Below are 14128 nucleotides of genomic sequence, written 5' to 3' on the forward strand. Positions count from 1 at the left end.
ATGCTCAAGCCTGCATTTATTGATTAAAAAACAGTAATATTATGAATATTATTACAATTTAAAAGATTGATTTTCTATTTTAATATACTTTAAAATATTCTGAATTTTCATCAGCCATTAATCTAGTCTTACGTGTCACATGATCCTTCAGAAATGATTCTAATTTGCTGATTTGTTATCAATGTTGGAAACAGTTGTGCTGCTTGATATTTTTTTGGAACCTGTGATACTTTTTCAGGATTCATTAATAAAAAAAAAAGTTAAAAAATAACTTTTCCCACTTTTTTGGTAATCAATTTAACACATCCTTGCTGAATAAAAGTATTAATTTCTTTCATAAAAGGAAGAAAAAAATTACTGACCCAAAACTTTTGAACGGTAGTGTATATTTGTAACAGAAATTTCTATTTTAAATACATGTTGTTCTTTTTTTAACTTTTATTCATCAAAGAATCATGAAGAAAGTATCACGGGATATAACAAAATATTAAGCAGCACAACTGTTTCCAACATTGATAATAAATCAGCATATTAGAATGATTTATTGAAGGATCACTGGACACTGAAGACTGGAGTAATGACTGATGAAAATTAAGCTTTACATCACAGAAATAAATTATATTTTAAAATATATTCAAATGGAAAACCATTCTTTTTTATGTAATTTTGATCAAATAAATGCAGGCTTTATGAGCATAATAGACTTCTTTCAAAAACATTATAGTAATGTTTACAAACTGTTAACTTTAACTTACTTTATCTAACATACAATGAGGTTTGCATAAGAAAAAAAGAATAGATGTTGATATGCCATAGCCTACCGTACGATCCACCACCACGCATTACCCACTATTAGACATTAAAATATGCCTCTACAATATTATACATGTATACGAAACACTACTTCTCAGCATTTATCCACGGGAACTGCTTAAATCGATGTTGTAAAAGTGGTATTGCTTTCCTTGTCGACGAGTTGACAGCAACAAAGATATTCAACTGTTTTGACGGCCCTTCAGTAAGGCCACATCCACACAACACTGGGTTGGCTGACATTACTAAAGTACCCGGATGGACCCGTGGGGAAACTACGTCATTGTTCACCGCCGGACGCTCTTTGGATTTTAGAATGGATGAACTCATTTAAATTAATCATAAATTTGCAGGTACGTGCATTATTTGAATTGGATATGATATATGAATGTTGCAGGTTATTTTTGGAGAGCGCGTGTTGTGTGGTTGCGTTTATTGCGTGGCACGAAATTGAAAACACCGGGTTTCGCAATGAGTCTTACGGCGGCGTTGCCTTCTCGGCCACGGCACCGGTGAATTTTAAATACCATGCCCCTCCTTTCTACCTGTTTCCGATAAAAGTCGAATTTTAGCTAATTAAAATACGTAATTTTGTGTTGTTGATGTTTGTGAAGGGACACACCACATATATCAATATTATCTTTATTCACAGACAGGCTTCTGGAAGTGCGTGACCATGTTCATGTCGCCTTCCATCGGTATTGTTACGTTTAGCCGTTACCATGGCGTTTGTAGCTACAACACAGCGGTCTTTAAATCAGTCAGAACTTCTCGCGCCAACAAAAAAGGCAGCTAGCCATTCAAATTTCCCTCACAGGCATTTTACATGGTTTAAATAATACGAAAAATACATTTATTGTAAGTATTTCGTGTTTAAATAACGTGCGGCAGAGGCCTAACTCTCATTCGAAGCCTTTAGCCGAGCACGCTAGATAACAGTTGGTGGACGTGCGGAGAGAGTGTGTACTACAGGATCATTTCCTCATACAAAATCACACACGGAACAGCCACTGTAGTTGTTAAACTGTGTTTTGAGTGTCGTAGAGTCTGACGTCTTAATTGAAGGTACACACATTTGCTGTGGTTTTAGCGTGGAATGTGTTGATACGAGAGTTTACTGTAAACTGTAGCTATCATGCACTAGCCAAGGCCACGGGCCCATTCTGACGCTCAGCTCAATAGATCGACACACCGGTTACTACACCAATAAATATTTAGCTTATTCGATCAATGCTTGATTGACTCCACAAGGAAAGAAATATAGATAATTGTTTTGCGTAATAAGGGCCGAGTATTGTGTTTGAAATTTAGCGTTCACTTATGTTTGTGGTACTTTCACTTTGGCGCGATGTCTCACAGACATTTAACTCGTTGTCTTTTACGCTTTCCTAGTGACTTTGGGTCTTTTTGCAAAGCATTTACTTATTACGAAGTTATCTGTCTGTTTATCATAAAGTGGTGAGGTTTTTATGTTGATATTGATTTAAACAATATTGACTTTAAACGCTGGCAAAAAAAAGTCACGGTCCTGAAAGGCAATATTTGATCCAAAAACGTAAACTGAGCCAAAAGATTACAATAATGATATAATAGCCTACATAGTAACACGCATTTACTAAGTGTACTGTTACATTAACGATTAATGTATATTTGGTCAATTGATTATTTTATTGTTCTAACCTGTTTAAAATTTGTTACACGTTTGACATTAGTTTGATGAATATATCTGTTTGTGTTTAAAACTATATATTTTATTAGAGAAAGGTAAAGTCAGCAGTTAACACTTTAGAGATATTCACATCTCAGTAGCAAAGCAACGTTTTGCTAGTGAGTGATTTGCTTTCCTTTCAGGTAGCCTACCTGTTGCATTTGACAATAAGACTAGCTTTATTTGCATGTGAAGTGCTTTTAAAAGGCACAAATTCAAATGCAAAATCTGCCTTTCTTGTCAAAAAATGATTGAGTTGACACACATGTCTGTTTTTTTCACAGAAAATGAATAATGACCATAGTTGACAAACCTCCAGAGAAATCTGACCTGGAGTCAGTGCGGTGCAAGCACTCCAGCTCCCTGACACCTTTCTCCTCGAGAGACATGGAGAGCAGTAGTTCGAGCTGGAGTGTTGGCCCTTCTGCCCCTGAGCTTTCAAGAGCCAAGACTGCCTGTATGGCCCCGACCATTGGAGCGACTGTGAATGGTAGTAATAACACAGCACTCCAAGTCGAAAGGCCCCGAGAGCAAGGCAAGTGCTTGTCTTTACTGTTGATGTTAAAATGCTGCCGTAGCACCGCTTTTAAAATACAACAATAGGTTATGTTGTATTCTTGATGAGTAATGTATGTCTGTTTTTCTTCTTTTGTATCATGCAGTGGTGATGAACAGTGGGGATGGCATTGCTCTTCCTCAAAAGGTCCTGTTTTCCCCAGAGCGGCTCTGCTTGAAATGGAACCAGGGCCACCGCATTGGAGCAGGCCTCCATAACCTGGGCAACACATGTTTCCTGAACTCTACCCTGCAGTGTCTGACCTACACGGCTCCCCTTGCCAACTACATGCTGACCAGAGAGCATTCCAAAACATGTAAATGTGAAAGATTTTTCAAGATTGCATGTAATACTTGTTGTAAGTTTGTTCTGATGTTGTACATGCTTTCTCTTTCCTCACAGGTCATGAGCCTGGGTTTTGCATGATGTGTACCATGCAGAATCACATCATCCAAGTGTTCGCCAACTCTGGAAATGTCATAAAGCCCATTAGTGTTCTTAATGAATTGAAACGTGAGTGCTAAGATTAACATTTGCTTTGACAATTGTTTGACATCGTCTGACAAAATTACTATTTACCTGCTAAATGTGCTTTTAAAGAGCTACATAAAAAACAAACTCCAAAAATTTACAATTCCAAATATGGTCCCAGAACACAATTAATGCTAGATAAGAGTTGAGTGTTAAGGAAGCATCATTATCATGGTTAAACTGTTCCTTAAAAAAATAAATAAATAAATAAATAAATTAGCCACAGTGTTTTTTGTTGGAGTTAAGTTCTAAGGAATGGTCTTACCATTCTAAATGCTAAAGTATTTATAGCATTGTCCACTGACCTTTTGTTCTTATCCTCAGGGATAGGAAAGCATTTCAGATTTGGAAGCCAAGAAGATGCCCATGAGTTCTTGAGGTACACAGTGGATGCTATGCAAAAGTCCTGCCTCCCTGGAAACAAGTGAGTTCACACAATGCAGTTTTGTTGGCCAAACATTCCTCATCCATCAGTTCATTAACTGTAATGACTGTATAACTTTATCCAGTTCAATATTGCATTATTTTCCTTTTGTCAGACTGGATAGGCAAACTCAGGCAACCACTTTTGTACATCAGATATTTGGGGGTTATCTGAGATCCAGAGGTAGGTCATCAGATTCTTGTTTGTTGTGAGTTGGTTTTATAAGTTTAATTTTATCCTTTCTGAATTACACTTGCTATTACAATTGCCTACAAAAAGGCATCTTTAAATTTAGAATTTGTGGAAGGATGGAATATTGAATCTGTGTTCCAGCTTTCTCCATCTGTTGCTACAGTTGTTAATGCACATTTCTTTTTTTCAGTCAAATGTTTGAATTGCAAAGCAGTTTCGGATACTTTTGACCCTTTCCTGGATATTTCACTGGAGATAAAGGTGACTGAAACTTTTCGTCATTAATTGTCTTGAAGAAAGTTTTCTTCAATTTTAGAGTTTTGATAATTTGTATCTTTATTTTCAGACGGCTCAGACACTCATGAAGGCATTTGAGCAATTTGTTAAGCCTGAGCAACTTGATGGGGACAATGCTTATAAATGCTCCAAGTAAGTTTTTATTGCATTTTATGTGCATATTAATACCACATCATTATATTTGCCAAAATGTAACCACAATTCAATTTTGCGTATACATTCACCATACATTTGTATTCATGTGTTGCACACTCTTGAAAAGGGCCTTCTTTCAGTTTTAACCTCTTTTGACAAATTTTTGTTTTTCCTTTATGGAATTTGTCAGTGTGGAATAGTATTGTGTTTATATTTTTACACTTTCACTCATGTTTACAGTAATCCTCTTTTGTCTTGGTAGATGTAAGAAAATGGTTACTGCATCAAAGAGATTCACCATTCATCGCAGTTCTAATGTTCTCACTGTCTCACTGAAGCGGTTTACCAACTTTAATGGAGGAAAAATAACAAAGGTACTAACACAAATGTTTAGTAGATAATTCTGAAAATGCGTAAGATCCTGGACAAACTGGTATGACTAGATCTAGGGCTGTCAATAATGATTATTTTGGTAATCGAGTAATCAGTCGATTATTTTGACGATTAATCAAGTAATCCGATTTTTTTTTTTGTGGTAGTAAAAATAGACCTACGCAAAGACCTAAGCCTCTAAAATGACTAAAAAGACATATAATAACAATGAGGCAATAATATTTGGTTCAAATAAAGTATCAAAAGCAAGTAATCATATGGTTTTATAGAACAACACTGTATAATACTAAAATGCATAATACACATAATAATATAAATAATCATTTTATGTACGACACGCAGAGGGTGCCAACGGCCTGGTGTTACATTTTTCAGCAGATCTAAACCTTGTTTAATATTGACCAAACGACATTTAATTAAAATGTTCACTTAATCTTTCATATTTGTTCACTTCTTTATAATAGAAATGCTACAGCCACTGTCATTTCTTGAACAAGAACATGTGGACATCAAAACATGCAAACGAGGGTTTAAACTTTTATTTTGAGATAGCGATGAACAGTTTGCAGGTTTATAAATGATTTACCTTACAAATCTGATGAAATAGCGCACTTTGTTTTCCCAGATTAACTTAAGCAACCCAAACTCACAGCATATGCAGAGATGGTGTGAGACGTGCATGTAAATGATAACAGTTCATGTGAAGCAGCATTGTGAACGGAGCTGCTCTGAGATGCACGTAACCTACACGCGTGTAATTAAAGCACATGTATTAATCCTGCAGCGCATACATTTATTTAACTGAATTGCAGCCTTTGTGAATTCACAGTAGCACTATACTATAGTATGGTTTTTATATAGTTTTAGTACATCGTGCAGCCTATGAAAACGGTCTAATAATGCATTTCATAGATACTTGTTTGTGGAATGCGCCACTTCCGGTATTTTGCCGGTTACTCGACACGACTTGAATTTATTCGAGGAATCGTGACAGCCCTACAATCATCCATATTTTTGAGATGCCACCTTGATGCAGGATCTTTAATAGGACTAGGTCAATGTGTTTAAATTGAAAATTTAACAGCATTAAATTGCCATCAGTTAATGCATTAACTTCGGCAGCCATAATTGGTATCATTCTCATACCTCCTTCACAGGATGTAAGATACACAGAGTATCTAGATTTGCGGTCTTTCATGTCTCAGTCTCATGGGGAGCCACAAATCTATGCTCTATATGCTGTGCTGGTTCATTCTGGTTTCAGTTGCCACGCTGGACACTACTACTGCTACATTAAGGTTAGTTGTCATGTACTGACCTGCATCCTCTTTTATTATGTGCTTACAATGTCATTTATGTTTGAAATAATATGATCCTCTGTTCTAGGCTAGCAATGGGCAGTGGTATCAGATGAACGACTCATCTGTATCTCTCAGCGATATTAGAACAGTGCTTAATCAGCAAGCATACTTACTGTTCTACATTAGGTAAAGGTTTAATTCACTTCTCATGATTCATATGGATCATTTGTATTTCTGGGACTGAAGGGTGTTTCTGGGAAGTCTCTTCAGAAAAATGCCTATTTTAATTCAGGTCACCTGATGTGAAAAATGGAAGTGACTTTAGCCAGATGAACCATACTCCAGGCCAGTCATCTCCACGACCATCCATTCCAATCAAGATGAATGGGCCTCAGTACACCTCCACATCCTTCATTGGGCCTCAGCTGCCACCTCATATGCTCAAGGTACTGCAAGACAGTAACACATTCAGACAAACAACAAATCAGCCCTGAACTGATCATCTAGGTTTGTTTCTTCTCTTCACCTGGTAACTTTTTTGTGTACTTTACAGAACTCGTCATACATTAATGGGAATGGTTCTTCAAAAGAATACCATGGTTGCTCCAAACCCAACAGAAATTTCTGTGGTGTGACCAAAATAGGATCTGGCCTATCTCATACATCCTCTTCTGCATCCGCGTCCTCTTCTACTTCGCTTGTTCGGCCCACGGGCATTCCCGACTCATCCAAGAGGCCAAAGTTGACGTTTCTCATTGGTCAGGGCAAGCCTGTGAGACCTGCTCAGACTCAGTCAAGCCCTAATTGCTCTTTGTCGTCAGCCTCTCACCCTCAGCCCACATCCTCTAGCACCTCAATGTCTACCTCAGGCTTCCCACAGGTCAAGCAGGTCAATGGAACTCACTCTGGAGCTTCTTTCTTGGTTCCTTATGGTCAGGAATCATCTGAAGAATCCGACCAAGAGGCTGGAGCCTTGGAGAATGGATTAGCTAAGCCTCATCTTGCTCCCGTGATAAACAATGGGAATGGGGTAAAGGATGATGCCCAATCCCACAATTCCAGTTCACTGCCTCAGCTTACCTCGAAGACAAACGGATCTAATGGCTTTCATGTGTGTGAAAGTGGATCAGAACCTGCTCATAAATCCCAGAATGGCCTTCCCAAAGCCAATGGTTTTAATCATACTGATAAGGTAAAAAATTTCAACCTTTATTTTGTGGCATGTTACAGTACATTATTTATACAGGCTTCATATTTTAATCTGGATAGTTCTTTATTGAAGTATTTCTATTTATCATTATTTTTAGGTTATGGGCACTTCACATTCTTCATCCCAGATTTCTAATGCGTCTGATAGTTCAGGACTGCAATTCAGCTTAAAATGTGAAAACAGTGAATCAAGGTGAGATGTGCACAGTTGTGAAGCATAAATTCACTTGTAGCCATGGTTACTATAGTAATATTTAATGTAAGTTTGTTTTAGTAATTAGTGCTTTTGTCACATTTCATTTGTCCTTTTTTAAATATTTCTAGTTAGCTTTGCTTTACTTTTTTATTTCAGTTTTTGTCATTTTAGTACTTCAACTTCAGCTTATTTTATTTCAGTTAATTGCCTTTGATACTTTTCCAATTTCCAGTTTAAGTTTTTCATCTAATATTTAATCAGCTTTTCATTAAAGAATATGATTTTTAAGTTTTCATTTTAGCTAACAATAACACTGCCTGTAGAATTAAATTTTAATTACAATTTTAGATAAATACTATGAAATTTAAATATCGGCCATTTATCAGTTATCGGCCACAACGTAAATAAATTGTATCAGCAAAAATTTTAATATTGCTAAATCACTGACTATTTGTTTTTAATATTATCAAGTTTCTGATGGAATAAACTTTCTTTGGGTTTTCTTTATTCATACAACAGTTCCAAACCGCCGAGTACTGATGACCAACCATGCTCCTCACCTTCAAACAAAAGGATGAACCCTCCTTCGGACGCTTTATCTCAGTCTGGAGTGCATGTAGAGTCTGCACCTTCATCTAATGCCTCATTGGTCTCAAAGACTGCAGACACTGACCTTCATTGCCAGACAGCTTCAAAAGTTGAGTCGATTCCGAGCCATGCCACCCATACAGCGGCTGCCACGTCAGACCATCAGGCCAACAACAGTCTCAACCTCCATATCGATGATGGTCACACAAGTCCACACAGGTTAAAGGAGGTGTTCAGGTGCAGTGAAGGGGAAAGCAAAGAGTCAAAACCATCACACTTTGACAAGTTTGGCTCTGGAGATGGACAGAGGGTGGGTGAGGACGGGAATAAAATTTCAGAGCGGCCACACTTTTCTTCACCCCTGAAGGACAGGGACCGGTACAGGCACCACAGGGGATACAGCGAAAGAAGCCGGAGCCGCTATGGGTACAGTCATCGAGATAGCCGTCCCATCAGAGAGCGCTCCTCCAGTAGAGACCGGCATCACAGAGATCGTGAGGTAGAGAGACACTGGGACAGATTCTCATACCATCGTAGAGAGCACCACCACTCCCAAAGAAGACCCAGAGAGGAACGCAACTGGAGTAGAGATAGGAGGTTTGTGAGTGAATCTTATCGTCCTTCTGGACATCATAACAGGGATGGATATTCCAGTCACAGCAATCGTGGGGTGGAAGCTGCCCATGGAAGAACGGCCCATACAGTGAACAGTTCAAAAAGTAGACCCTCATCTTCCCGCTCTCTCAGCCCGCTGTCCGGACATAACAAGCGGAAACGGAGTCCGTCGCTTGATGCAAGAGAAAGTTCTGATGAATGCAGAGCGAAGAAATCTAAAAAGAAAAAGAGAAACAAAGACAAAGACAAACACAGGCGAGTCATACTTTGCTACTCCTTTCTTTTGATTTCTGATCTATTGATTTAGTCAATGTTTTGAAAATGCACCTTCTTAAAATTTTAAATGATAATAATTTTAAAATCTTTTTAATTTCCTTTTTTAATTTTTTTCCCTCATTATATAATAATAATAATAATAATAATAAGGAAAATAAAATTAAAATAATTTTTAAAAGGCAAATTCTTGGAAAAATGTCTTAAATAGTCTTATATTATTTCTTATAAAATATTTTAACAACTGCTTCGCTGCTTATTAATATTTGAAAAACTTTTGAAGCTCGAATTAAAAATGTACTTATTTGTCATTGACCATTTAAATTTCGCTTTTAAATTTAAAGCATTGGGGGGTGGGGGAAGACTATAAAAAGACTAGTTGATCATTGTGACTTTCTGCTTACAGGCACTCAGAGAGGGATACATCAGAGGGAAATGAGGATAGCAGCTCCAAGAGACATAAGAAGAAGAAGAAAAAGAAAAAGAGGAGGAGGGAGGATGAGGAGAGGCCACACACTGGGAGAGACATCGCTCTGAGGCGGGAAGAGCATGATACTAGAGCTAGGAATGGTGCAGAGAGAGGAAGTCAGCACCACAGCTCTGAGTCTCTCAACAACGTCCACCGAGGCCATATGGAGGACCAGCAACAGCTCAATGGACAAAAAGGTGCCTTATTTAGGGGCTTTTGCACCGGGTAGTTCTAGGAACTAGCCACCAGAGTGGTTCCCCGAAAACTAATGGTTCCCCTAGGGACGTTTTCCTGGTTGCATTCGCACCGTAGGAACTCTGAAGTGATGTAAGCCACGCTTGTTGTTGTGACATTATTTTGATGGCGCTGAGAACGACTGAGCACACAGCAAATTACATCCTCCGTCTTCATTAGTTTACGATCTGTCTAACGCTAACCCAGTGTAGACAGTATATGAAAAGGTATTAGCGTATGCCGTGTGGTTGATGTCCAGTGCTGCTAGTTGAGCAGAAATACATAATCATGTTTCTCTAGGTCCCCTCAAAGTTGTGTTGGATTTTCTCCTTAGTGTAAAGGTTGAGAGGTCCATCTATCACTGTTTTCTATGTTCATAGTTTGTGGAATAAATATATAGGCTATAATCTGTTTACACAGACTTTTTAAAAATGGCAAGTGCTGGTGTTTCGAGTACGTTCGGCCAATCAGCGTATACTAACGTCACTGGAAGACCCTACTCTGAAGTAGGAGCTAAATTCGTTCCTCCAAAAGGAGTTCCTAGAACTAAAATCGTTCCTAGTTCCTGCGGTGCGAACACGCCAAAATCCGGGAACTTACGCCGATAGTTCTAGGAACTATGAAAAGGTTCCTCTGGTGTAAAAGGCCCTGTTGTTAATAGCTTGGGCATCTGGTTTTGACATTGATAACAAATATTGTAAATTGTCCTTAAATATTATTGAGCATCAGATAAGTGTACATGTGAAGCATACTTCTAGTTATAACTTTTTTTACACATTCGGGTCACATTTAGTGCCTAATTCAAAAGAGAACAAAGAAATGATTAAAGAATCATTAAATTTGCATTGTGACCATGTTTTTATGACAACTAAACATTTTCCCCCAAATTATCATTGCAATTAATATAAGGGTTTTTGTGGATTCCCATTTTTCCCAATATTTATTATTATTATTAATAATGTTGTTGTCATTATTCTTAAATGTTAGAGATGCATTTTTAAATTTTTCTTATTTAATAAACAATGCTAAGTACAATTTAAATATACAATTTTGTAACATTTACATTTTGCATTACTTTGCAGTAATGATAATTGTAAATGTAAGTGAGGTGCTTCATTTTCATTGAAATATGTAAATTAATCACTTTGTTCTTATATTACAAATAAACAACGCTGTCTTTATTTGCCATAAAAATACTTTTTTAAGATATGCATTATTATACAAACAGGGCCTTTTGAGTAATATGATTTATCTGGTTAAATGCAGAAATGGCAAATGGCAAATGTCAGATCTATGTGTGTCCTTCATGAGGACAATGTTCACCTGGTGTTTGGTAAACCTCATTTGTGATTTCGATTATTTTTGAGAGCAGAGGCTTCTTGACTTGACATTGCATGGGTCCAAATTGAGCAGTCTCTTTCAGATAGCTGACTTGTGCTGACCGAAATGTTCCGGTAGGCTCTGATGCATTCAGCATCTCTTTGGTTCAATTGGTTTGCTAGTGATTGACTACAATTTACAATTATTTTTTCTCAGAAACCCCCTCCAGCCTCACATACATCCTGTCACACACGTACACATTTAATCTTGGCATGACTTTATAATAAATGTCATTTGGGAAAAAAAATGAACTAATGTTCTTTGTGCAAATGTTTTTTTTTTTTTTTTTTTTTTCAGCTAATGGCTGTTACAGTGGAAGTGAACCTGATCTTTGTCATACTGGGATAGAAAAAGATGTGAAATGCAAACATTTTGTTCATGCTACCACTGTCAACAGCACAAAGACACTCTCAAATGGACATGGAGATGTAGACGGTGTCTATCACAGGACCCTTTCAGATGTTGAAGTGAGTAGACTCTGTCTGAGAGGACATTTTATGACAACTCAAACACAAAAATACAGTATTCTAAGCAAATGTAGCCTTATTTCTAAAAAAAGTATAACATTGTAATAATCCTAAAGTAATTATAGTATTTGTAAAATGTATATTTAAATATTAATTAAATATGAAAAAAAACTATATATATATAGTATATATATAAACTATATATATATATATATATATATATATATATATATATATATATATATATATATAATTTATATTTGTATACATTTTTATTTATTTTTTTACAAATCTGACTGATCTCTGGTTTTCACAGGAAGTCACACGTCCACATTAAAGGGAAATTGATTTCTTAAACACACTTAAGGTAAGAAATTGTTTGAACAAATTTTTTTTTTCTTATGTAAGAGTTTGTACAAAATAAGCTCAGCTCTAATTGTCTCGTTCCCTTTCTGTTTTTTTTTTTTTTTTAAGACTCTGGAAACCACCCATGCAAGCATGTGAAAGACAGGAAATCTACAGCTAAAGTTCCTGACATTGGTGCTTAACATTTAGAACATACTGTATTTTTACCACGAAACGATTTTTAAAGTTGCATTATTTTGTCTTTTTATTTTTAAGGCTATGGATTTTTTAGTACACTGTACATAAATGAACTTTGATCACGAAAAACAAATTATATATAAAGTTAATATATGCGATAAAAAAAAAAAAAAAAGCCTGGAGCTTAACATCAGAATTGCTGCTCAGACATACAGACTCAGGATTTTCTCACTTGTGAAGATGAGACAAGCGCTCCCTTTAAGGATACTAACCTGGGAACGACAAGAACATTTATATGCTGCATCGGCGGAGAAAGACTGCTTGTCTTTTGACTTCAAGTTATGATGTCACCATTTTCACATATCTGTTGAGAGAACTGTCTCAAAGGAGCAGCCTTTGCTATTGCTACATGTGCACTTACATCACAGTTAACCTGGACACACTTGAGGACATAAGATGTTTGCTTTGCTGTCTCTTGTACCTCTCCTTTTTTTAAGCATCTCACTGTATTACTCTCTGAAATTCCTCAATCACACCTATCTAGAATGCAAGTTCATTGCATCTTTTTTGTTTTTAACTCTCGCTGTTTAGTTTTCTTGAATCCACTTTGATTTTAGTCATGATAATACTGTGAATTTAAGTTGAACTGTACTATCAGTTGTTTGTTTTTGGTCCTGTATCAGGAGTTCAATAGAGACACTTTCTGTAAAGCCACTCGTAATGTAGACCATGTTCTCTGAATGTTTGTCGATGTGTTTATTTTTTCCTTCAGCGAAATGAAAAAGACGTGACAATGGTTATATTCAGCTTCTTCATTTGACTGTAGCATGTCAAAGTAAATGTATACAGTGTACAATATGTTGAGTGAGAGGAAACAGCCTTAATGTCTGAAATTGTAATATTTTCTCTCACTACGTTTACAAAATTTTGTTGGAGTGAATGAACATGTATGTGACGATGAGAAGTGTTTGGTTTTGTAAAAGATGGGGTTTCCTTTTTACACATAAAGAATGACTTGTGGGATTTCTGTTTTGTGTGAAAAACGTTTCGATTGATATTAAGGTGCTGTGGTTTTTGTTTTTCACATCTACCCTATACACCAGCATACCAGGCTGTTTCATTTATCATTTATTTACATCTCAATACAGTTATGCTTATGGGCAAAACATACTGAAAGCAGCTTACTATAAAACCACACAAATCATAAATAGATTAGAGTGCACAGTACTTGCAAAGCAATAACATGCAAACCTGTTAATCTTATTGCTACTGAACTAATGCAAGATGGCTTCCTAACTACGTGCACCCTCCATTAATATTGCCGTCCTTTATACATATGAGCAAAACAGGCTGTTTATCCTCTTCGTGATATATTCTGTATGGAGAAATTATCTTAGATCAAAGTATTCAAGGAAGGGGTTGCCAATTCTTGTAACATGTATTTTAGAAAATAATGCTTTATAATTCATCTTCAATTATTTAACTTTAGATTTTTTGTAAACATTTTGAATACAAGGCTGAGGATAAACAGTAAAGGTTTTTTTTTTTTCTTCATTTTTAATAACTGTACAAATATTAAAGGTTCACTATGTAACTATGTAACGTTTTTTGTTTTGTTCAAAATTAACAAAATGTAAATGGGTCAATACACCAAATTTTCTCCTTGCGTCACTTGTGTAATTGCAGTATCTGTCAGCAGGGACGGTAAACCAGCCCAAAATCTCGACCCCTTTCTGCCACCACAGCTGTTTTAGTGAGATGAACCTGCTGAGATGCAGGAAAGCAGAATACAGGAAGCAGACCT

The 14128-nt window shown here is 36.5% G+C and overlaps 1 protein-coding gene across 3 annotated transcripts; it reads left to right on the forward strand.

Annotated features, from left to right (window-relative positions):
• The first annotated feature begins 785 nt into the window (after positions 1-785).
• Positions 786-13990, forward strand: usp42 (ubiquitin specific peptidase 42). Of its 3 annotated transcripts, none has more exons than XM_081392153.1 (19): positions 786-1166; positions 2806-3056; positions 3184-3393; positions 3480-3590; positions 3933-4032; positions 4148-4215; positions 4415-4485; positions 4571-4653; positions 4919-5030; positions 6207-6347; positions 6436-6536; positions 6643-6796; positions 6904-7542; positions 7658-7752; positions 8275-9213; positions 9638-9897; positions 11612-11781; positions 12098-12148; positions 12256-13990. In XM_081392153.1, exons 2-18 carry the CDS (start codon positions 2816-2818, stop codon positions 12116-12118), a joined length of 3516 nt encoding a protein of 1171 aa, XP_081248279.1. In that variant the 5' UTR covers positions 786-1166; positions 2806-2815; the 3' UTR covers positions 12119-12148; positions 12256-13990. The 3 variants fall into 3 exon arrangements, with proteins under 3 accessions (XP_081248279.1, XP_081248278.1, XP_081248280.1); XM_081392152.1 differs by having other exon boundaries at positions 1079-1166; positions 4118-4215; XM_081392154.1 differs by lacking the exon at positions 786-1166 and adding an exon at positions 1173-1325.
• The last annotated feature ends 138 nt before the right edge of the window (positions 13991-14128 follow it).

Source organism: Scardinius erythrophthalmus (genome assembly GCF_964197995.2).
Source record: "Scardinius erythrophthalmus genome assembly, chromosome: 18".
Lineage (NCBI taxonomy): Eukaryota > Metazoa > Chordata > Actinopteri > Cypriniformes > Leuciscidae > Scardinius > Scardinius erythrophthalmus.